The following is a 26,294-nucleotide window of genomic DNA, read 5'->3' on the forward strand; positions in this document are numbered from 1 at the left end:
CAATATACCCGTGATATCCCATGGACTCACTTCCTCCATAGAAAGTAGGTACGAGCTCAGACACAGAGTCTTTTGAGGAGTCAATTCCTCCTAATGGAAGTGGATAAAGAGGAAAGCCGCTATTACCAGATCCGTAGAACGGATCTCCACTACTTGGAGATATTTTGGATTGAATGTCATCTCTACTCGGAGAGATTCTTTGTAGAGATTTTTCGTCATGATCCAGGGAAAAGGGAGGAGGGATCTTGAGAAGATCCTCTTTCTGAAGGAACATTGGCGGCTGAGAAGATTGAAGAAGAGCCTGCGATTTCTCATCACATTCCGTTTCTGGAGTAAATAGCACTTCCTCCTCCTCCTCCTCCTCTTTTTCTGGTCGACGAATGAAAAGGAATCTTGGAAGGAATTCCACAAAGGTTTTTCGAACCCATGGTGCCATCTATTTTGTAAAAAATATACAGTTAGTTAATCATTTTATATTTTCAAAAGAATATAATGTACAATGTAGGGTGGGTTCAAACAGGTGTATTTTTTTGATTAAAGACATTTGACCAAGAAATTGTGTAATTGTTTTCAATTGTCAACATTCCCCCCACAACAGCATTCATTTGGAATGTAATTAAATGATTTAAATTTCTAATTTAGCAAAACTATTTTTGAGCTTCTATATTATTTTTTTATTTTTTAATCAGTATTAGCAATTTTTTTATATACGTTCGTTCATTAGAGCTCTTAAAATAAATTAGTTACTGTATTAAAAAACTTTTATAATTATAAGAAGTTCCACCTATTTGCCTTCTTCGACTATCAGGAACTTTAATTTGTGTTATTTTTCAGTTGATATTTTTTAAAGCGTATATTGTCCCAAAAACATAGCCTCACTTAAATAAATTTGATTAAACTTTTACAGATTGATAGTATGGGCTAAATTTAAGTCTCTAATGGCGGGTAACCAAATCTATAAGGATTGTCTACAAGGTGAGGGCTGCAAAGCCCTTTCCCCAATATTTAAATAATTTTTGCTTTTTACTAGAAAACATTTACAGTAAAAAATTCAATTTCAAAGATTTTTGATCTTTTTTGGCAAAAATTTACACTTAATTTTTTTTTTTCAGAAAATTTGGAATATTTAGAATATGATTTTTGAAATTTGTTTGCAAAAAAATTAATTTACTGTGAATAACTATGGATTTTGAAATTTTTTTTACAAAAAACAAAGTATTTGAAATTTAATTCTTTAAGTTTTTTTCCAAAAAATTTAATACTTGGGATTTAATTTTTGAAATATTTTTCTAAATATCTACGGATTTTTGAACTTTTTCCCAAAAAATTTGATTTTTTGTGAATAGTCTTGTATTTTTGAAATTTTTTTTTGAAAAGTTTAATACTTAAAATATAATTTTTGAAATTGTTTTTGAAAAGTTTAGTACTTAAAATATAATTTTTGAAATTTTTTGAATTTGATGCCCTAAAATAAAATTTTCTGTAAATCACTATGGAATATGAATTTTTTTTTCCAAAAATTTAATTTTTGAAATATTTTTCTCTTAATAGCTTCGAATTTTTGTATTTTTTTCTCGATAAATTTAATTCTTGTAAATAGCTATGTATTTTTTGATTTTTTTCAAAAAAGTACAAAAACCAAGATCTTTTCCCCCAAAAAAAAAAAAAACAACAACACTATTTAGTCTCTGATCTGTCATGCGTGTTTCAACAATTTATTTCTTAGAATTTTTGCATTTCATAATTTTCAAATATCAATTATTCTCCTTATCAAATAAAAGATGTTCTGTGATTTAAAATATGTTTCTTGTTTGGGAAAAAGAAATTGTCACGTTAGTCATTTTTTGCTCAAAATTTTTTATTTATCTTATGGCAAATTCTCTCCCCCAATCAAAACATACGTTACTTTACAAGACCTTTTTATTTTGATAGGGAGAATACTTGATGTTTGAAGATTATAAATCCCAACTATACATTGTATTTCGTTGTCAGCTGTTGAGGTTCTTCTTCTCTTCCTCTAATCCGTGTTCTGAACGTTGATTGGTTGAATTAGAATTATCTTAATTAATCTTGTAAGCTATAAATACTTATCCCGAATCATAGAATGATATATTTCATAGCTACGAATAATGTGCCGCCCAGAATTGATTAACTACCTATGAAACGTTGTGTGATGCAATAAAAGTAATGATGTGAGCTATTAAATTGAAATACACCCAATTGACACAGCCCGTCCTACCCTATTACTTACTTTGTGCGTGGCTGGGGTTCGAAAGTTTACATTGAGCACTCCAATAGTGAGCATGACGGAGAAAGTGACCAATATCATTGTGAATAATAAGTATTTACCTATAATTGCTCATATTATTAGAAAATGGTTATTTATAATTGATTTCAGGGGTATGACTACCTAATAATGGTACTGCAATAGAGGTCGAGGGTATAATTTCCGCCAGAAGAAGGAAGAACACAGTTAATGAAAGTAGAATTGAAATGGAGAGAGAGACCTGCAATATAAAAGCAAAGTATAAATATCCGCATGATGACGCAGTCATTGTGATTAAGAAATAAGTAAACACAATAATTGATAGTTAGCAATAATACACACAAGAGGACACCACTATTATCTGCTATGTCAACAAAGTACTAATATGTGCCCTATCGAAAATGACTTAATTTGATAGAGAATATGTAATTTGTTGGCAAAATTTGGCAGGCGCCTTAAGTTTTGTGTTGGTCCTTATTTAGGACCAAGAACCATGGTCTAGTCCAGTCAGGTCCCATCCGGTCCTATTTGTCGGTCCTTCAAGAAGGTAAAATCGATCCCTTGTGACGTCAATGAGGCTGTTTTTCCTCCTTTTATATAATAATAAATTATATAACCAAATAACAATATAATATGTTCTTATTATATGGTATTATAATAAGATTTGTGCTGTAATCTTAATAAATATTTAATATATCTTTTTTGGCTAAATAAACCATTGATATTTTTATGAAAAATTCCAAGGATGGACGATCTTAAGGATCTGTCCTAAGACTTGAAGGGACTTGACCAAATAAATAAGGAACGACACAACACTAGGTTGCTTGAACCAATTCATCACTTTTTTGCTGAAAATTTCTGGTTAGACAATCATCACACGTTCATCCCTTCATAATCTATTTGTTAAATGTGAATGTATGTGTGGGTGGGTGGCTCCCGGGTGTTTGCCCGAGATTCACATCCAAACTAATGTATGGATTTTGCTGAAATTTTTATATAACTTCCTAAGGCTCAAGATATGGTTCTGGCAACAATTTATTTGGCCTTCAAGGCCAAGGCGGCCTTTAAATATCATTTTTCGAAAAACAATTTTTTTGATCAACAAATGACTCGTTCATATAAAACAAAAGATCATCAAATTCTTGTAATAATTATTACTGCATGTTGGTGTGTATCTTTGCATACTTTTTTTAAAAGGAGATTCAAAAGTTTAAGGGGGGAAAAAGAAGAAAAAAATAAGACTAAGGATTTTTGACAATAATATGGAAGATGAGCGAACAACAGTTTAACTTGAATTTTTTTTTTCCTCTAAACCTTATAATCTCCTTTAAAAAAGTGTTCAAAGATCCATAACATTCAACAATAATAATTCCTTAGCTATTCTGTTAAATGAAGCAGAAGAGTTCAGATTTAAATTTTAATTCCTTAATGTCTGGGTAACGGCGGGGAAACCTACTCTAGTTTATATGAAATGACAATAATGAGATATATATCGGCTAGGAAAAAGTGTTTTTGGACGGGAAATGTCACTTTATCAAATTACTTCGTGACGTATGTAATTTTTTCCCCTTTGTAGAATTAATCATTTGAACATAAGAAGTTTGGGCACTTAATTATAGAGTAATTCATGATATCCTTAGCGACGCTAGGGGCAAATAAATATTACCATAGCCAACTACATTTGGACAAAAATTAATCATTTAGTCGTTGCTCTACTATATAGATCCAGCCATAGAAAAAGAAATACATAGAAACGACAAAGGGATTTTGATTGGCAGTTCGGTGTACTAAGGCTTTATTCGATTAACATCTTTAATATGCAACAATGAAGTCGGCTAAGACCAGATGTGTATAAAATATGCCCTAGACATCTGGAGCAGCTTTTTCTATATAAACAGGTTTTATTTTTCCCCGAAGCTGTTATCATTATTATTCAATTTTTGAAGACAAAATAACTAAATATGAAGTTATAATTAGAGTAACAGCGAGGGTTCTCAGGAGTTACAATCGTATTCCTTGTTTACTCAAAGTAGAATTGAGAATCGACATCTGAGTAATTCCTACCCAAGGTTAATAGAAATATAAGGTTAGACCATTATACAATCGGGCTTGCTAGAATTTTCCATCTGATATATTGCACCGACTGCAGGGCAAGATAGTCATATTTTGAGAAAATACGCAACCACTGATAGCCTATGACGTCACAATTGCGTGAATTTTTAATTTGATATATTGTACCACTTCTTGGAAAGAAAAACAGATTGGGACACAACATGCAACTTCTTAACTAGTACGTCAAGTTATTACTGTATATTATTTTCGTCTACTCTTATTCAATTTCAACGTCAGCTAAAGGAAAAAAAACTGATTGGTTAACTTTTTATTATTCCATCAGAGTGAAATATCCTTCTCTAGTTAGAATTGACGATGATTAATGTAAGAAAAACAAATAAATGTGACGTCATATTATACCCCTTTTGTCAGCTGATACCTTTGCTCAATCAGTCGCATGTCCAGTCTTCTCTTTGCATTTCATTCTTAATAGTTACAGCTTTAATAACATATAAGGAGGAAATTTATAAATTCCGTTAAAATATATTCTGTGAATCATTCAATTATTTTCTGTTAAGATGGTCAAACATGAAGGAAAAGAAAGCATGAATGGTGGAAATTTTTCCACTTAATCCTCAAGCCTAGACTATGCTTATTTCAATTTACAATAGGCCACATAAAAGATTCACCGCTTTTTATTAATATATAACAAGTCAAGGCATGATTTCCCATAAATCAACTAACAATAGGTTTTCTCTATTTCACCAAATAAAATACAAAAGATAAAAAAAAAAAAAATGAGAGCAAAATTTTATAAAAATACTATTGTGCTTCTTTTATCATGTGCTATTGTAATATTGCTCATTGACTTGTCATTATTATTATAGGCCATTATTTTGTTAAAGCAAAGTAACATACAGTGTGGGATAATATTACTTATTTGTGTAATCAGTTACTCTTTACATATTCCTCCATGGAAAATTAATTCCTAATTACTTATAATCAAGAGTTATAATATAATTTATTTTTGGACATCCCTCCTAAGAGATGAACAATCATATAATCAATTCCCCAATTTTTTGTACTGATTTGTAATTAGGTGTGAATACTTTTGTCACAATTACTCGGATTTGGTTTGAGTTAGATATATCCAAATTTACAAGCATTTGACTGCGATCGTTTTAATCTATTTATAGTTTAAAGGAGTCAATAGTTTTTCAGGAAGTCGTATTAGAATAAAATCAGTACAATATTGCAATTCCACCCCCCCCCAACCCCCTCTCCCAAGCCCCATTGCTATTGTTACAAAAACTATTAGAGAAAATAATATTTTTGAAGAATTAATAACAAGTCCTTTCAAGGTTTTATACCATCAATTTTAATTTGGTATGCCTGTGTTGCGTAATATTCTTTTTTTTTTTAGTAATACGTTACTTATAACTAAAGAAGGGATGTGTGTAGAGAAAAAACTAAATTTATTGATTAGAAAAGGGTCAATGGTTAATACATGTCCTCTTTCTTCTCTTTTGCTCATTATTTAATCATTCGTGGGGGTTCATTTTCGTCTATCATTGGTGTAAATTGTTTTATAAATATATAATAAAATAAATATGTATTTCGTTTAATTAATTTTTTTAATTATAATATTTACGCTGCAATAATGCTATTTTAACCGGAGTTATTTTATAGCAGTAATTCATTGTCTCCCTTTAATATCATATAACAGACAGCTGACATTAACATATGTTTCTATTCACTAATACCATATGCATTGCTCCATTCTTTTCCTCGCTCTCTCACAAAACCCCCAACTTTTATTATATCATATTACTCAGAGGAAAAGAGGTTTAGTTACATTTCTTGTAATGAAGAATAATAACTTTTCATTATACCATTTCAGTACTCAGGGACTTGATACAATTTGCTTAAATTAGGGGCAACAACTGTTCTTTTTCAAAAAATCTTACTAACTGTATTGAAATATTCTTTAAAATGTAACATTGATTCAACTTAAGAGCATTCTAGCGAGTTCAAAACAATATTTATATTTGTTTGTTGGTGTATGATAAATGAAAGTATATATCATATGCATATTTTTGATTTAGAAATGACAACGTCGTTATAATGATAAAATCTTTCAGGGGTTTTGAATGTAGCATCGAGTGCATAGCTAAGTTTTTATGGTAGCATTGTAGAGACTAAAGTACTCCCTGGTACATTAGTCATATAATTTTTTTCCTTCTCATTCTATTATTATTATTTTTTCATTCCTGAGGAAAGAACGTCCATCATCTATGTATATATTGATGGTGACTACGTGTGAGTGTGCTCATGAACAATATCAAATAATTCTTAAGAATTTCTGGATATTTATCTTCTACATTTTTAAGGAATTTTTTTTTCAACGAAGCTTGATAACTCAGGGCAATGCGGTGTACTACTGCTTGAATATAATAACTTATTACATACTATTCAATTAGAAAGTAATTTCCTTATACTATTTCTTTAGCAAAGTTAGATCGTTATACTATTAATTACTAGAAAATAATATCATTAGAATAATATATTACTACCTAACCCTTTACTACCCAGCAGTGATTATATATAGCTTGATTGACTGAGGCATGCAATAATAGATATTGCATTTCCAGTCTTGTATGACTGAAGTGGGACATAGTCTCAGATAGATACCTTTTCTCCCGAGTCTGATGGAAGATAAAATACTAATACAGACAAGAATGAAATCCCGACGCAAGGAATAATAACATTCACAGTATAAAACAAGGATTTTCTCCTAAGTGTCAAATAGAAAATGATATCTGGATAGGGTTCTTCACAACAAGGATAGTATTTCTCATTGCGTACAGCCGGTGCTGTCATAACGTCCCACTCAGTAGAAATATAATACTCTTGAAGATCCATTCCGATTTCAATCTCAGAGCTAGAGCCTTTTTGATTAATGTGTCGAAGATCCACCTATTCAAAAGAGAGACATTATGTTAACTATGACATGTATGTAAGTATATTAATTCTTTACCATGTAGCCGTCATAGGTCCAGGAACCAAATTTCATGAAGCATTTTTGCTCATCGAATGGAAAAAATTCGACATCGATTTCACAGGAAGATTTGTAAATGGCTGGTGGATTCCAAACAACTCTCCCAGAGAAATGAAGAACGGCTTTAGTCATGATTGTTACTTCATAATTTCCATCGGCACTGCAATAAAAAAAATCTTATTCAGTAAAATGTAAGATATGTTTATAGAATGAACGTTGTAGAATTAAAAATATAATAAACAGCTTAGTTATTGCAAAATTCCTCATTTAAAGGATCAGCATTCATATATATATATCAACAAAAATATATACTATATGTTTAAAAATGATCAACACCCTTTTTAAAGCATTTATCCAAGTATAAGACAGGAAATACCTTTGAGGTAGAGGTGTAAACAAAGCTTATGCATGGAATGGACTTGGTTTATGAAGGACCCATTAAAAGTCTTCAAGTGTTATAAATTATTTGTTAAATAAGGAAATTGGATTAGGCTTGGTAAAATCCAATTTATTTCAGGGGGGGAAGGCTTGGTTATTGGATTAAAAAAAAAAAATCAAACATTACTTTTTAAAAATTAAATTTTTATGAAAAAAATCCCAAAAATCCAAAGCTATCTACAAATAATAGATTTTGTGGCGGGGAAAAAATTAAGTTTTGAATATTAATTTCATAAAAACAAATTCAAATATTAAATATTATTTTTTTTAAATTTTGATAGGGTATAAGTATAGTCCCCCAGCCCCCCTTAGGACCCCCTGTATTTATGGTACTTCTTTGATATGACTAATTCTATTATTTATATATATAAATATGTAAAAATTATTTAACTATGTTTTAAAAAGATTATAACATAAGTCAAAAGAATTAGAACTAGGACACTTGATCCTATGACGATTGCATTGTTTCAATTTATTTTAAGTCCAAAGGGATTTGTTTGAAGCGTAAATGAAAGAAATTTGAGATCATACGAGTAAAGGAGTTTCACGACTTAATGGGTTAAGAAAAGGGGTTTTGTCTAGTCAAGGATCTTAAGTAAGAACATTGCCTGTACAACTATGAGTGTTAAAACTTGTATAATATAGGTAAACTAGCAAAGGATTATCCGACTTTGCTTGGGCCACGGAGGGAGTGGGAAGTCACATTGACAATGTTCAATATTATTCCTTCTTAATGTTTAGACCCCTTCTTCGAGGGCAAGCAAGATAATATATGTATTATTATGAATTTAAAATAAATAAATATTGTTTTATAAACTTCAAATAAAATACTAACATATATATTTAAAAAAATTTATTGATGGAGAAGTCCATTTTATAATTTTGTCAAAAAATTGCCAAATCGAAATTCACTAAGAAAATACAAAAAACCTTTTTTAATCTTTTTTGTGGATCAAATTCAATGTAAGGTTTAATGTGTAAAGTAAGTAAATAGGTTTATTTGCATGCATTATATCAGCATTGATTTCAGAACAAGAGAGCCTGGTTGAATGACGTAAATTCTTTGTATTGCGTTTCGCTCTGAAAATCCCAAATTGGTCTGAGACTGTTATGGTTTTTAGTAAACTTGTCTAATTCGGTATTTAAGGAAGTTTGGATTGGAATGGTCTCAAAGAATAATTCAGTTTAGATCGGGCTTACAAAAAAATCGTCACATACGAAATTAGATTTAGACCATTTCTATATATGAATTGTTGTTGACGTTAGTTGTGGATTGAAATTGTAAGCATTGGCACAATATGCCGTCAAATGAAGTAAAATAACATTTGTATATCTCATAAATCGGGACTAGGGGAAAATGGGGAAAAGGTATATATTTAGAGACCGAAAAATTGGTTTACAATTTGAAAACTATTAAATTTCGGTCTATGCCCTGAGATCGCTGTCTATGACTTGGGAATATTGTAGTGAATAAACGACATCATCAAAGTCATTTTTGCATTATTAAGTCCCTTAGTCGTCTGTAATTGATTAGACAAGTCAATAAAAGTTAATTTAATTTACATCTAACTTGGTTCTTCATAGAAGTTTGACCTAGATTGATTCTAATAAAAATATTTGGGCTGGATTGGTCCTATTTTAAATTCACTCTAGATAGGTTCTGTCAATGAATTGTTGATGCATTCGTGTGTATTTCAAAATTGTCAAAATTGACCCTCAATAACGTCATATAAAGTTAAATATGTTACATAAATTATATTTGCACAATTCATAAATCAGGATTAAGGAATAAAATCAGTTTATAGTTTGAGAAATCTGTTAAAAAAAAATAACTTAAAATTGAATTGAAAAAAAACAAAACACAATAATAATTTTGTACAAAAATCAATTGAAGGATAAAATATGTTTAATTAAACCCCCCGCAATATTTGCTATATAGATCAGTATATGATATATACACACACCCCTGTCTATAGGAACAGGAAGGGAAACTTTTTTGATAAATTCTTGAAATGTCAGTTTTTTTCGGGGGAAACATACTTCTAAGAAAAACAAAATTAAAAACAAACGATTTTATTAAAATTCAATATTTTCCCCTCAAAACATAATTTATTTTTAAAATTATTCATTTATAAGCATTAATCCCCGTAAAACTGACACCGCCATCTTTTTTTTCATTTAAATCAAAATATTGTATCCGTAGTTAGATTTTATTTGTTATATGATAATTAATGTCCCCTTGATGTAGCCCCCTCAAATAAAATAGCTCAATTTATAATTATTTCATTGGGGGGACCCATTTACTTTCAATTTAATACGCCTCCAATGGTTTACAAGTAATAATTTATTGGAGGAAATAAAGCATGCTAAATTACTTGAAGAAAACAAAATACTTAATTTTAGTTTGCTTATGTGTTGACACGTCTATATTAATAAAAGCAAAGTCTGTCTGTTCACTGATGCTTAAAAACTTTCCGGGGACCACCACCAGTAACATACTAAATAATTAATGTGACATAAGATGAGGCTTACCAACGAGTGCACGTAGGTAAACCTCAGCCACGGAGTGCTCAAGAGACTAAAATATTCGCCTGCTCATCATATTACATTTCTAAAAAAAATCTAAGAATATTATAATTTTTCTTTAATTCTTGAGGAGAGAACATTTAAGTATTGAGTTACTATGTTTGAGTGTGCTCATAATTAGAGGAGAGTAAAAATGGCGATTTAATGGGGAGTTATCTCCTATATTATTAAAGCAAGGCTTGTATGTTTGTCGACGCCTCAAACTACGGGCAATGTCGCGTACAAAGATTGTTCCTAGCTATCCTCATACGTGGGGGAGATGGGAGGCTTCGCCCCAAAACTTATCAACACTTTGGTTCCGGTCTGGAAAACCTAGACCAGTCTGAGACTGTTATATTCGGTCCAACAAAAAACCTACGCCTGGAACAGTCTCATCAGACAATTTGGTGTAGATCGGTCGAAAGGAAAAAATCCGTCTAGTTCGGTACGAAAAAAAAATTAGACTTGACCGATTTTTTAGATAAACTGTTTATAACATGACATCTTATGTATTTTCAAGTACAATGACGTCATACAAAGCTTAAACACAGATAGCTTGAATGAATTTCAATACCGCCGCCGTCTCTTGTGTACTTTTGATTATTTAAAAAAAAAAAAATTACGGTTGATCTAGAAAAAAAAGAAATTTTGTTTTCATAATATATGAGACCAAAAAAAATTGGTCCAAAATGTGTTACCAAAAATATCAGTCCACGGTCTTAGACTGTGGTCGAGACCGAAAAATCGGTCCAAATCGGTCAAGAAAAATCTCTTAGAACCGAACCGTAATATAAATTTACAGCTGAACCGAGTTTCAGCAATAGTAATAGACAATAAATGGTATATGAATCCCTTTACATCCCATGTCGAAAAAAGCGATCAGTTTTACTATAAAGAATGAAGAATAAATATCTACATCAAACAGGGTCATTCCATGTCAAATCAACCCGACCATCTAAGATTTGTTTATATAAGCTGAGATTCCTGAGTAAATCAAGTATACCGAATTTCAGCACATGAGATAAAAATGTTCGTCCCATTTTCTTTTAAGATCAAAATTTTTGTAAAAAAATTTGAAAAATTAAGTATTTTCGAAAAATTTCAAAAATCCACAGCCATTCACAAAAAAATATTATAACATTATAAAAAAATTATACAATTTATAAAAATCCACAGCTATATATACAAGTAATTTTTTTTTGGAAAAATTAAATTTCAAATATTGAGAAATTATATTTTAACAGCTATTAACAAACTATTTTTTGATTACCAATTTCACAAATTCATAATTATTCTCCAAACTTTTCTTTGTAAAAAAAATTGAAAAAATAATTTAAATGTTAAATTTTTGTGAGAAATTATTTGAAAATGTATAGCTATTGATAGGAAATTAAATTTTAGGAAAATAAATTGAAAAAATTCAATGAAATTTTACATATTAAATTTTTTGAAGAAAAAATTCAAATATTTAACTTTTTTTTGTAAAAATCAAAGATTCCTTCATATTTTTTTTTTTGAGAAGGGAAGGAGCTACAGCCCTTCCAGTTCACCCCCGACGGACGCCCTGACACTCAAACAGATTTTCTCTCTTTCTTGCTTGCACTTAGGACAATAGATATGTGTCCTTATACGTATGAAATATGACGATAACAATTATTTAAAAAAAAAGTTTTTCCATCCTTTTTTCTATCTTTCACTTATCATAATCATCAAACAAACAACATTTTTAACACAGTTGACCGATACGGTCATCATTACTCATGTTTTTATTTTTTCATTTTAAAAGTATTTCTGATTTTGACGTGACACATAACTACAAAACAGACTAACATTGTTGTATCTTTATAACTCAACAGCTTTTAGTAGTAGGTTTTCTCCTGATACTATAATTATAGGACTATTGTATACATGGATTACACATGAGATTTAGTGTATCCCGTGATTATAGGTATGTATTTAACACATGGCGAAGAGGTTGATCAACTAAGATAAGTTGTAAGAAGTCTGTTGAACTTACTTATTGTATAGCACAATATCAGGTAGCCAAATATTTTGTGAAGGAACATGAAGATGTTTGACCCCTCCGTAGTCCTCAGGCTTCCATTTTAATTTGTAATCATGCCATTCCTTTAAAATGAAAATAAACGCAATTTATATGTTTGTAAGATTACATAATTATAAAGTAATTTATAAAACATAGAGTATAAATGAAATGAAAGGGTATACCGAATGGTCCAATAAAATATGAACAACTTGAATTTTAAAATTCAACAGGATATAATTTATAAATTAGCAATAAAATTTCGACAAAATTTATAGTATGAATAGCTTTGAGCTCTCTTAATAATTAATGTAGCCATCCTTAGCGGCAATGGTGGCTTCCAGGCGGTGGAAGAAGGTGTAGTCAAGGGGTTTGACATCAGGGCGGAAGAAACCCTAAATTGGTCTAAACAGACTCATTCAAAAAAGTTTTGCAACGGAAGAGATGGGTTTCTTTCATTGCTAGTGTCAAGTGGCCTATCTGCCTTCACAGGGGTATTTCCACCCATTTTTTTAATAGGTTTCTAGACAGTCTGGTATGAAGCCTCAAAAACTCTTGCAAGGTCGCATATGAACTTAAAGGAATTGGCCTGGTGCGTTTTTATTAAATCCTCCGGGTCCAATTTGGCCTTATTTTCAAATTCTTTCTTCCTCCCCAACGTTTTGGACTTGCTGACGGCGTAGACGGTGGTCCTGGAGACGCCCAAATACTTAGAGTGCGTGAAGGGAAATTTATCAATCATGTTCAAGTATCATTTTCTCGACTTGTACGTGAGTTTGAGAGCTCAAACTTGTAGCTAATTGTTTATGCTTTAACGTAATGAATTAATTTCAATCAATCAATCTTAATTAACTATTAAAATAGTAAGTGTTCAGATTTCAATGGACCACCTGGTAATTGAAAAAATATAAATTTATTTTATAACCTCTAGGTACCTTTAAAAAATTTAAGTTATAGAACGAAGATAAAGTATGGCTAACAGTAAAGGGTTGCGTGATTATTCTAAATTATTAGTTCCGATAATTTTATTAAATACACATTTTTTAATTGATAACATGCAACAAAATTCATATTTTAAAACTCCCGTCTGAAACTCATGTTATTTAAGCCGTAAAATACGGAAATTTAAATCTTCAACTTTAATGAGTTTGCCCTTTATAACCTTTTAAAAAAAGTGCCATTTTTTGAATTATAGTGACGACGATTCAGAGCCATACTTCACTTAAGAGTACACATTGCTCAACAATCAAAATTGTGTTGGCTGTAGGAAAACTTAAATTCTAAATTTCACAGAGAAAGGTAGTGAGTCCACGAAGATTTAAAAGCAATAATGTCATAGGTAAAAGAAAAAAGGGAAATTATAAGTTTCACCCTTTTACCGACTAAATACTGGCCTTTTAAGTACATGAATAAAATGTTTGGTTTATTTTTTTGTCTACTTCATAAAACTCGAATAACAATTGTAAAGCTTTGCACAACATTAATTTTTACCCCTTTCTTTGTTCGTTTAAGCCCACTTTGGAGTATAAATAATATCCATATTTGATATAAATGTTAAATTTATTTTTGTAAAATTTTATATTAATTTAAATTATGTTTTTATATTTGACAATTCAGATAAAATACAATTTAAAAGTTGAAAAATAAACAAACTTTAAGGGTTTTTCTTGAAAATAAAAAAACGCCCAGCTTAGAAAAAATACTGATAAAAACACATTTATTTCAAAAACGGAGACAGATATAGACTTTAGACATCGAATATAAGTTGTTCAAAATTTTGAGTTACGCAAGTAAAAATATGTTTAATTCTGATCAGACCATATTCCAGGGCTCTGGAGGGTAGGTTTGATTTTTTTCAGTCAAAAATCAATTTTTGAGAGTCAAATTTACAACAAACAAATTTCGAGACAAATTTCTACAAACTTTATTTTATCTACGAATCCAATATTTAATTGGAAATCCATTTTTTTTACCTGAAAAAAAGAAAAAAAAAAGAAGGAAATAAAACTTTTCACTAGTTTCTTTTTTTGCCATAACTTTTTTTGATTTTGGATAATTTAAAAAAATGTTTTTGTTAGAACAGTTTTTTTTTTTGAGACACCAGTCACTTTTGAATTACAACTCAACCCCATATCTAGTCTCATTAAGGTCCAAAAAACAATTTTGGGTTTTGGATATAGAATAAGCCTCCCTTATATAACCCCTCCCCCTCGTTCAAAAATCGGCACTCCCATCTTAGCTTGACCAGATTCAAAAGAGGCACCAAGCAAAGGTTCCACCCCTCCAGTCCAACAGTGTGGGAAGACATTTAGGACACACACAACCTCTATTATGTATATATACAGATTGGCGTAAATGGAAGCCGATTATGAGATAAAAAAGGACAATTTGTGAATGTTTTAATAAAGGAAGAAAGCAATTGTTTATTGTTACCTGAGCAACCCAAACATTGGTGATCATAATTTGCCTTTTCATATCGATTCCAATGATCTGTGATAATTTCAAACCCATTTTAACTGTTAAGCGATCCGAGCTATTCCCCACGGGTCGTATTAATCTATAAAGATAAAAATATCATATATTGAAGTAGCTAGTAATTATAATTAATTAGTTAACAAAGTATTGTAATTTCATTACTTAAAACATAAGGTATAATTTTGTTACAAAAATATAAAATATATTAACGGTAGTTCACAAACGTATTAATATTTATAATTAAAAGGAGAGTTTCCATATCTATCGACTGTGTTACGTTAAGAAATGTGTATTTTTGGAACTGACCATTGAAAAATGTATTCCCATAGAACATGGGGTGAATTCGTCCCAAAAGTTTAATGTATGACGTCATTATAGATATCTGCCACTGACGTCATTATAAATCAATCTTCACAAATTTTTATAAGCCTAACTTAGATTTTAATTAGAATTGTCACTCGGTAACCTCCTCCTAAATTAATTTTCTCAAAAAATTAAAAATCACTTCAGCTATAGAAAATTTGCATTTGTTGACCTACTGTGTGACTTTATCCTTTAACTTATCTGAATAACAAGTGGCTTTATTATTCCTACAATATGACATTAATTTGAGTTATGTGTTTTAATTTGTTCCAAAGTTATGGTCGATAATGCATTTTAACGTTCGGGTCATTCCATGTCAAATCAATAAAAATGTAGCCCGACCCTCTAAGATTTTGATGATTTTTTGGTGCACAAGCTCAAATTCATGATTAAATTGAGTCTGCGAAATAACAGCACATAATTTTGAGTCGTTGGAGAAATATATATATATACCGAAATTTCCGACGTCCCTTTAACGTCTTTTTACCGGACTCTACTTTTTCTTGTATATTTTTTGATCCAAATCGTTAACCTCTTGGAATTTTGTACTAAACTATTTTAAGTGTGAGGATTTCTACGATGAAGTAAAAATTAGAACATTTAAATTTCTTATGACCTCAATTTTGATTGAAAAAAAAATCTGAAATACACTAGCATGTCCTTAATCAACAATAAAATAAATGGTGTAAACTAGATGATGTTCTTAAAAAATAATCATCGATTCTAAAACACGTCATGTGGTGTACTGTATATGTCTGATGGATGAAGAAACTCACATTTAGATATATAAAATGTTCATTCTATCCTTTAACAATTGAATTGAAAAAATTATTCGAATTGAAAAAATAACTATTTAATTAGGAAATAATTTTATAAGCAATAAAATCGACTTAAAATAAATTTAAAGAGAATTCTTTTAATAAATATTAATTTCCTACCAATAACTGTTAAATTAAGTATTTATAAATATTTTATTATAAGTCGTTTGAAACTTTTGTAAATGATAAATTTCGCGTATATATATTATTCTAAAGGCCGAATTGAGTATTGGGCTGTCCAAAACCAGCATTTTTGTTTATACATTTTGTATTCCCAAGACAAAAGTTAATAAATGATTTTGCATGGGGCTTGGTTTTGGATTTTTTTTTTTAATCTAAAAATTAAAATTATTTGAAAAAGAAATCGAAAATCCATAGCTATTTGCAAAAAATTTGAAAATTAAATTTAAAATGTTCAATTTTTTCGGAAAAAAAATTGCAGAAATAAGTTTCCATTTATAAATTTTTTTAATAATTATTTTAAAAATCCACAGCTATTGACAAAAAATCCATAGCTAGTCACAGGAAAAAAAATCAATAATCCTTAGTTGTTCACAAAAAATTCATTTTTTTGAAAAAATCAATTTTATATTTTTTACTCTGGTGCATAATTTGCCCAAATAACAAAAAAAAATATTATAACTAACAAAAAATCATAAATTTGTGTGTGTGGGGGGGGGGGCACAGCCATTCAGCCCTCTCTGTGCCTACGCTCCTGTTTTGGAGTAATGCAACTTTGTAAATGTTTGTTTATAACATTAAGAAATAGAATGTACACTTGGTAAAGCGCAAACCTCTGCCAAAACTAATTTCCCCTAAAAGCTAACACCCATTTCAGTGGTGTATATCAGGTTGTTCATAAGTTAGAGTCAATAGTGTGATTTTAACGTTTGGTGTGATCTTCACCTCTCAAAATTGAATGGCCCCCTACTGTTAAATTATACAGCCATATCTGCATATCAGAAAAATAGGATCATATTTAAGTTTCTCGCAGATTTTATTCTGTTATGACGTCATGAAGTAATTTTAGTACACAGAATAAAACATTTGGGACATTTTTGGTGAGGTATTTACAAGGGTATGAATTATTTTGGTTATCCTTTAATAAAATACCCCTGGAATGAAGAGATTCTTCAATCAGATTTTAAAAAAACCAGATTCTGAAAGCTTGATGGATTCTGATTTCTTTTATTCAATTAAATCAACTCCAGCCTCAATTAGAGTCTCGAAACTAGGCCGAAAGCGCGATTATACCTTCAACACTTGGTCAATGGGCAAATTCTGGAATTATTTCTTTATCCAACTGATGAGTTCGCCTTTCATATTTCAGGTGGTACAGTTGGTTCGTCATTCGACTACGCCCCACACACACACACAAAAAAAAAACCTCAGACTCAGATCCAGCGAGTTTTGAGGCCAAAAGTTCGTCAAGATGAAGACTTGGAGTGTTTATTGAGTCGTGGCTGTGAACCGAAGGCCTTCTATACACACCATGTCGATCCAAGGCTTCTCATTGTTCTCTAGCACGTCCATTTAGGCATCAGTGTTGACCCTGAGGTGTTGGGGGAATACATGAGGAGGCATGGCGTGGTCCATTCCACCTTTGACCTCATCCCGCATTTCTGTTTCATCCCAATCACCTTTAGAGACCTCAAATTTCCTCCTAACCTGGCGAACGAACTGAGAGACACATTTCAAATAATTGTTATGTTGTCACTCCCGACGTGGACTCAAAGGAGGGTTCTGTTCTTTTTTTGAACATTTGAGACAGCAAATTAGTCAATTGATTCTATTTTTCTCAACTGGTGCAGGTTTGAACAAGCTATAATATAAGAAAATTATAATCTGCCTAAGTACCTACGTTTGCCCAAGAAAACGTGCCAAATTGACGTCATATATAACTTGTGCACCCTGTATAGTGTTATGTTGGTCCTTATTTCGGTCTGAGAAGAACGGTCATGTCCAGTTCCGTCCTATCCAGTCCTATTTGTTGGTCCTTAAAGCTTATCCCTCCTTACGTCATTTATGGTATTTATTCTAATTTTTAACTATTCTGTTACATAATAAGATAAATTCCGTAACTAAAATCAAATAATAAATGTTTGTATCATATTGAAAATATGAATATTTTTTTCTACATATGTATATATATATATATATATATCTGATATATCTTATTTGGGTAAATTAACTATTTAATTTTTTAGGTAAAATTCCAAGGAACGACAGATAAGGACCTGTCAAAGGGACTAGTTCTCAGACTGGACTAGACCGATTAAATAAGGACCGACACAACACTACTCACATATACCTTATAAACAAACTTGACAAATATGAGTTAATTTTATCACAACAATTAACAAGGATATTAATATTTTAGAGGACAAGTGTACTCGTATATATATAATAAAAAATAATTAATAACATTTAAGATCTTTACAATAATAGTATGGAAGATAAGGTTATCTTTTTAATTAATATAGCAAGGTCTGTTCGTGTTTGTAAAGTACGTGTACAAAAGTACTCAGCAGCTTTCCTTAACTCCTGCTTTTTGTAATTCCCTGACTTACAACAAAAAACTTAAATAGTAAGTGCTGACAAAGCTAATTTTTTTGTAGAACTATAAAATTTTGTAATACGCAAACTGAGCTTAAAGAAAACTCACACATCACTAGGGATCCATGGAGCTATTTTTATAAAAGATATATATTTTACACAGTGTTAACACAAAAATATAATGTGTATCTATTTGTCCGCCAATCAGTGGTTTGAAAGTTGATTGGTTGAATTTGAATTAGCTTATGTTAAGAGGTAAACAATTCTCAACAATTATTGAGTACTGATTCAAAGTTGGGAAGACTGGACTAACTAGCAACTGATTTTGGTCCTTCTTGCTGTTTCTTTTCAGAGAAGAGATTGCATTAAAAAATAAAGGTGACAACATGGAGACTAGTGTTGAGACTCCAATTTTTTTTTCGGTCTTAAGTGATTTTTTCTAGACCAATTTGTACCAATTTTTCGGTCCATACTACGGTCTAAGACCGTAGACCTATTTTTTCGGTCTCTCTTTGTAGACCGATTTTAATTCGGTTTCACTTAATGGACCGATTTTTGTCGGTCTCATACTTTATTAGAGACCAATTTTTTTTTCTAGATCAACTGTCATTCATTTTTTTCAAAAATCCTCAGAAGTACACGTTTAGTTCCAGAACAAATACTGTATACATAGAAGAGATGGCGGTATCAAAATCTCTGTTTAAACTTCTTATAATGTCATTGTACTGAAAAAAATGATGTCATGTTATAAACAATTTATCTGTAAAATCGGTCTAGATCAATTTTTTTCGTATCGAACTAGACCTAATTTTTTCTTCGGACCGATCTGGACCCGACTTTTCCTTTGGACCAATTTAGGCCGAATTTTTATATGAGACCGGTACAGACAGAGCTTTTTTATTGCATCGAATTAGTTCGGTCCAACAAAAATATAACGGTTTTAGACCGGTCTAGGACTTCCAGACCGAAACACAAAACAAGGGCAAACCCTTTCCTTGGTGGTTCTAGAACCGAATTTATAAATTGACAAATACACATTTTACCGAAAATAATAAAAAATAAGCTATATGATGATTCATCCTGCAATAGTATATAATTATGATACAATTCATGGTACTCCAATTTTAAAAGATAAAATATATGATTAATTACCACGGGTTACAATGTTTAAGTGTTCATTCATTAATTATCGTCTCTGACTCTATAACTCCCAATATATGGATAAAAAATTTAATTTTCTGTGACGAACCATAGATTTTTGAAATTTTTCTCCAAAAATTTAAGATTTGAATTTTTTTTGCAAAAATTTAATTATTTGTCAATATCTGTGATTTATTGTAGTTTTTTTTCCAAAAAACTTTATTTTTGAAATTTGTTTCTAAAAAATTGGATTTTTTGGATTACAATTTGTGGCTAATAATTAACATTTTATCGTTTAAAATGAGTGTAACATAAATGCAAATCATAATTATATAGTATTCACTTTTTATCATTACATATATTTTGTATATTTAAAAAGTGTCTGTCCACCAAACTGTCTACGCATGAATTTTTGTTAAAGAAAAAAAGTACTAGGATCGTCTAAAATTGTAGTTGTAAATTCTTTAAAGGCAATGATTCTTCAATATGAACGATTAAGCATTTAATTTCATATATTGTATATATAATTAAATGTAGCTTATAATTCGAAATAATTAAATGCAGCATTAACTGGAATCTCCCCATGCAGTTATAAAACCTCAAGAAATCCCAAGAAAACGGATTCCCAAGAGAGAAATCCTATGGGGAAACGATAATACATAAGTTGAAATCTTCCCCCTCCATTTTATGCCTAAAAATTAATTTTTGACAAGTTTTTTAATGTATGCATATAGTATATAAATATTCATGAATATTTTGAATGAAATTGATGGTTTTTTGAATTGTATAGATACATTTCCTAAACATGCATATATGTGATATTCCAACATAAAAGTAGGCTGCAATAAAAAGAAGAAATTGAGAAAAAAAATCTTTCTTTTTCCATCTATTTCACTCCATAAGAAATGATCATATGCTTTTTTAAAGGCCATTACGCAACTTTATATCAGCAAAACATTAATAGATAAGGTTTTGAGCTGTTACATGAAGCTCCTTATTTTTAAATTTAAGGTCTTAGAAGTCGTTATTTCTTAAATCCATTTCTAAGATTAACATTGAAGATTGAATTTTGATCAGACGTATATAAAAACCCTGACATATACCCAACGAATCAAAAAAATTGTTAATATAATTTAAAAAGTAGAACTTGATCGGTTATTTTAACTAACTCATAGATTTTCATTGAAAAAATTCCAACGAGATTTCATGATGACATACTACATATATGTTTAAAAATTTAATAGAGGAGACTTGAGACAATTGCAACAGGTTTTACTTATTGCTCAATTAGCCGGAACTGGTTTGATTTAGGTACGCCAAAATGTACTACATTTTTTTTCAAAATTTATACTTCAACATGCAAATATTGTAACTCCTTCCAACGCAAAGGACTGTTTTTCTCCGAAAAATACTCTTTGTTGCTTCATCACAAAACATTGCATATTGGCAGGGACTTCGCAGGATTATATTTGGGGAGGGGGGGGTGTGTTAGACTTGTTTTTGAATATTTTTTTTGGTTTTTTTTGAAAATAAATGGGTTGGAAAAAAATTTCCAAAAATCCACAGCTATTTACAAAATCTAAGTTAGTAGGAATTTTTTTTTTTAAATCCAAAGCTTTTCACAGAAAAATAAATTTTTGGAAAAAAAAAAAAAAATTAAATTACAAATTTAAAATTTTCTAGTAGAAAATAAAAAATTCTTAAACTGCGTGTGGAGAAGCTTCAGTCCCACCAGCCCACCCCCTGTGGAAGCCACTGTATTGGATGTCGATAAATTGATAAATGTCTAAATTACATCACTGGGTGTGAAAAATTGTTAAAAAAAAGAAGTTAGCGAAAAACTTATGGCACTTGGTGGGTTTAAACAAATGTAAGTAGGCATGGTTCTTGTTCAACCCACATGGTGTGATAAAAGAAGGGAAAATTTTCCTGAATATGTTCGCAATTATAAAATTGACTTTAATCAGAGCAAAATACTTGTTGGAGAAGACTACTTGGATCGAATACATCACAACGCAAAAGCACGCACTTACAACATTAGTTTTAACAAAATCCTTCATTATTCGCTTTCTATGAGTATGGGAGTTCTAAATGGAGTTGCAAAATAATTACTTACTTTAACTAGTATTGTTAAGTTCATAATTAGGATTGAAGACTACAGTCACTTCCAGTTCAGTCGTAGTGAGGTCCAGTTCAGTCCTGCATATCAGTCATAAAACTTAAAAAGTTCGGTCCTTGATGACGTATTCAACTTATTTATTTTTCTTTGCAATCAGTTCAAGTACTCACAGTCCCAAGGACTGGTATGACAGCTCCTTACCCACGACTGGACTGGTCCAAATTAATGACAAAAGTCACAATACTAACTTTAACTGGATTTGATCTTGTAAAAATTAATCTTTTAAAATGTTTAACTGGCTCCATCTAGTAGTTTTTTTCAGAAGGAGTGATCTTTAAATGAACCCATTTACCAAAGATAGTGTTATTGTTAATATTTCTATTTTTATTAGAACTACTGAGATATTTATTTTTTATAATATTATTTGTTTTAACAAAGAAATATTAGGTTCTTAGAAAAAAAAATTTATAATTGTTGATGTTGCAAATTTTTAATAATACAATCATTTCTTAAATATCTACTTTTGATTTCGAAGAAACTATTAAAGGAGATGCATAAATCATGAACATATAATATTTTTATTATTTGTTGCAAAATTTTTCTTAAATAATTTGTTAAATAAGTTAATTTATAAAACTTAGAATTTATATAAGTTAAAATCAGTGTATTTTAACGTCAAGAAAGGATCATCCCTATAAAATATTTTAATTTAATAAATAAACTAACAATAACTTGTTGCAAAATTTGGAATTAAAGATAAGTTTTTTATTTAAAGAGGGATTTTGTGAGCATAAAATCCATCAATTACGATGTATTTTTAAAGACTTTGACCGCTCAAAGATTGACAATGTTATATTAATACGCCATAATTCTTTGATAAAAATAAATCAAAATAGATTATACATCTTAATATTGTTAATTTCAAAATACAATTTATATAATTGTCGGATTTTTTTTAGGTTTTGTGATCACAAAACCTCTTTTTAATTCAAAAGTATAAATAAAATCTTTCTGTTTAATATACAAAACCCATCTTCATTGTCCAAAATACAACGTTTTTTTCCCCCTTAATTATTTTTGTTATCACAGTTTAGATATTGAACCTTTTATTTTATTGATCAAATTTTGCATTTATAAACAATAATTCTGTCAAAACGTTTAAAGATTTTGATAAAAACCCCACTCTCCTCTCAAATAAAAATCATGACTTCAATGGTCATGTATGTGTAAAGATAATTTTCACGAATGTCATTATTATTGAAGTGGGCCATTATGGGTGGGCTTAACAACCAAGTTTTACAACTATGAAAACCCTTTTTCCATTAATATAATGGACACTAGTGAACTCCTGTATGTCAAAATGGGACCAATAAATACATGCATTTAAACCTTATTGTCGATAAAAATTTGTATTCCTAAATTTTATTATATATCTGTCCCTAAAATATATTCAAATATGGAAAAAATAAGATATTTTTCTCTAATTGTCATACTTTTCTCGTCCATAATCGGTAAAAAAAAAATCTATATATAAGTAGATACAAATCTAGCTATTTTACTGGGATTTGTTCAACATTTTAATTTGATTTAATTCAAATGTCAGTATTTTCATTGACATGAAGTAGTATTCAAACCCTATATTAAGTCTTTTTTATTCAAAATGATGGAGTTTAATCAAGATTTATAGGAAATGTGTCCATTTTATATAGTAAAAATATTAACTAAAAGCCCCCAATATGGTGTTTTCTTCAATTATGATGAAAATTATGATGTCAGTGAGAATCCTTGTTCTAGCTAGAGATGTGAAAAATATGGAAATCTTCGAGAACATACATTTACAAAAATATATATGTTGGTAATTTGCAAAATATTAGGAATCCATTTAATAATTTAATCCTTATTTTGGAAATTCAAAAGTTTTTAGAAGCAGGGCGCACTATAGTGTTAATAATGAGCTCTGTAAGCAGATATGTTGTTTCTTAAATTTGTCAAAATAAAATTTTCTTTTTGATGTACACTCCCAAAAATTTAGACAATTTTCACATATTCAATTGGAGGCAATAAATTTTCTTTATACCAAAACTAAATCAACAATGATACTACACAGTGATATGATAGAAAACAGCAAGATGACTTTATTGAAGAAAGTTTTAACTTTGTTAATGTAACAGAGACAAATTATACTTATAAATACTGATAAGTAACTTTTTTTTAAAGTAGATGAATAAATATATTTTAATTATTAATTTAAAGCAACTGAATACTAAACTTCATTTATCATGGATATATCCTTCTTAGGGATGGGAACGAATGATGGAAATATACACATTCTAGTGGAGTTGTAGAATTGAACCGTGCTCAGATAAATAATAGTAAGAAATACTGGAGCCACATACCGAAAGTACGAGATGATTATTTCTTTAAATGGTATTTCTAAGTAGTACAGTGTCATATTTATTAAGGAAACACAAGTATTGTGAAGCAAGTAAATGAGGATTGCTCTGTCCATGATGGTGTGAGTGGATTCCTTTTTGAGTTTTAAATATAAGACAACAAAAATGACCAGACTCCCTGTAATGATCAACCCATAATGCACTCCGTTTAGGATATAGATGGTGCGTGGATCAATTCGAATAATACATATGAAAGGGACTTTGAATAACAGTACAAAGACTAAAAATAATATTTTTCGGGTACTGAAGGATAAGAGTGACTCAATTTCAAAGATTCTATTCACTCCAAGAGCCAAAATGTAGCCCATTATCAATCCATTAAGGTAACTTCCGGCAATATCAATGCGGAATACATGGTTAAGAATTAATTTTACATAACTTGAAGCAGACACTATCACAAAAAACATAAATTGAAGTCTGTAAGTCCAAAAATCGTCATCTTCTTTTAGTCTCATATAGGAGTGCATATAGCAGGCAAGGCACAGGAGGAATAAGATATAATTCAATGCAATTAATATGTACAAGTGCAACATCCTTTCAGATCAAACTACTATATAATATATACTAGAGTTTACTACATATGTATATTTATTAAATCCTTCACTGAAAAGAAAAATGATTATATTTTTGCATTAATATATGCCAGGTACGTATACCTTGCAATTTTTCTCATACGTAATTGTGGAGTATGTTTTTTCAAGACTCAATACCATAGCAGCCTCACAAAGAATGTGCGTATTGCGTAATTCAATGCGTGAAATCTATATAGAGCGTTTTCATGTGACGTAAACATGGTTGAATTAGTTCATTTTGGAGGCTCAAATAATAGCACAATTGGATATCAAAATGGGACCAACTAATAAAATAACTTCAACCTAACTCTTTATCAAAATACTATCCCTCTAATACCTAGTTTTATTGGTATACCATACGCTAAATAGGTATATTAAAAATATATTGTTACAACGTGAAACAATCTTATTTTCATGTTGTAGACAATAAATTATCTATTACAATGGAAAAAATAAGATATTTTTCTATCATTAGCCTACTTTTTTTTGTCCTTCACATGGAACTACTCTGCTAACACAAAAAAATATTTTATATTTTGTTGTCAGCTGCCAATTTTTGTACTTCTTTTCTCCAAATCAGTGTTCTGAACGATGATTGGTTGAGTAAGAAATATCCCTTATTAAGCTGTGAACAATTTCCGACAATTATTAAATAATAATTTCATAGATGGGAAGAATTGGCCAACTCCCAAAGGATTTTGGACATTTTTTGCTGTTTGTTTTTGGAGAAAAGGTTGTGAGATACAAAAGAGGTAAGGACGATTCTATTTGGAAATTCTAGACCAGTTTGAAACAGTTATGATTTTTGTTTGATTGAAAAAAATCGGGCTTTTAAAGAAGTTTGTCTTAAACCGGTACAAAAGAACAATTCCGTCTTTTTAGTCACAAAAAATCGGTTTTTATTTGAAATTCTTGACCGATTTTACATGTATATTGCTTATGACCTGATATGGGTCTTCAAAAAAAATGAACACGGTTCAATGACGTCATGCAAAGTTTAAACAGTGATTGCTCGTCCCTCCTGTACTTCAAATTCGAGTATTTCTTGAAATATGACTTATTAGTTATCATAAGTGAATGATTATACATTCTCCTTGTTCTCAGAAGCTTTTCTTAGACTAAACTTCTTCTCAGACACTTTGTTGTGACCTGACATGTGTGCCATGCGAGTGGTGATCGATTTTAGTTGGAAGTGTTCATTATCATTAGAATATCTGTTGATGTTATCTCATTAAACATGTGTATTAAATGCAACATTTTGTAGATAAAATTACTTGGCATATGATGTTATCCCTTCCAAACATAAGAAATAAGTAAGTTGGTTGATTAGGAATAGTCAAAGCTTCCATAAATAATGATTTGTTTACTTTCATATTCA

At 30.1% G+C, this 26,294-nt stretch overlaps 1 protein-coding gene across 1 annotated transcript in view; it reads right to left on the bottom strand.

The window, feature by feature from the left end:
- LOC121121295 (acetylcholine receptor subunit alpha-like 1) overlaps window positions 1-26,294 on the bottom strand; it is a 62,423-nt gene that overhangs the window by 3,095 nt on the left and 33,034 nt on the right. Inside the window, exons 2-8 of the mRNA XM_040716185.2 lie at window positions 14,854-14,977; window positions 12,397-12,506; window positions 7,356-7,536; window positions 7,010-7,294; window positions 2,411-2,507; window positions 2,252-2,349; window positions 9-436 (exon numbers count right to left, since the gene is read on the bottom strand). Coding sequence (XP_040572119.1) covers window positions 9-436; window positions 2,252-2,349; window positions 2,411-2,507; window positions 7,010-7,294; window positions 7,356-7,536; window positions 12,397-12,506; window positions 14,854-14,977 — 1,323 coding nt within the window. The remainder of the gene's footprint in view (window positions 1-8; window positions 437-2,251; window positions 2,350-2,410; window positions 2,508-7,009; window positions 7,295-7,355; window positions 7,537-12,396; window positions 12,507-14,853; window positions 14,978-26,294) is intronic.

Source organism: Lepeophtheirus salmonis, chromosome 7 (assembly GCF_016086655.4).
Source record: "Lepeophtheirus salmonis chromosome 7, UVic_Lsal_1.4, whole genome shotgun sequence".
NCBI classification, from domain to species: Eukaryota; Metazoa; Arthropoda; class Copepoda; order Siphonostomatoida; family Caligidae; genus Lepeophtheirus; species Lepeophtheirus salmonis.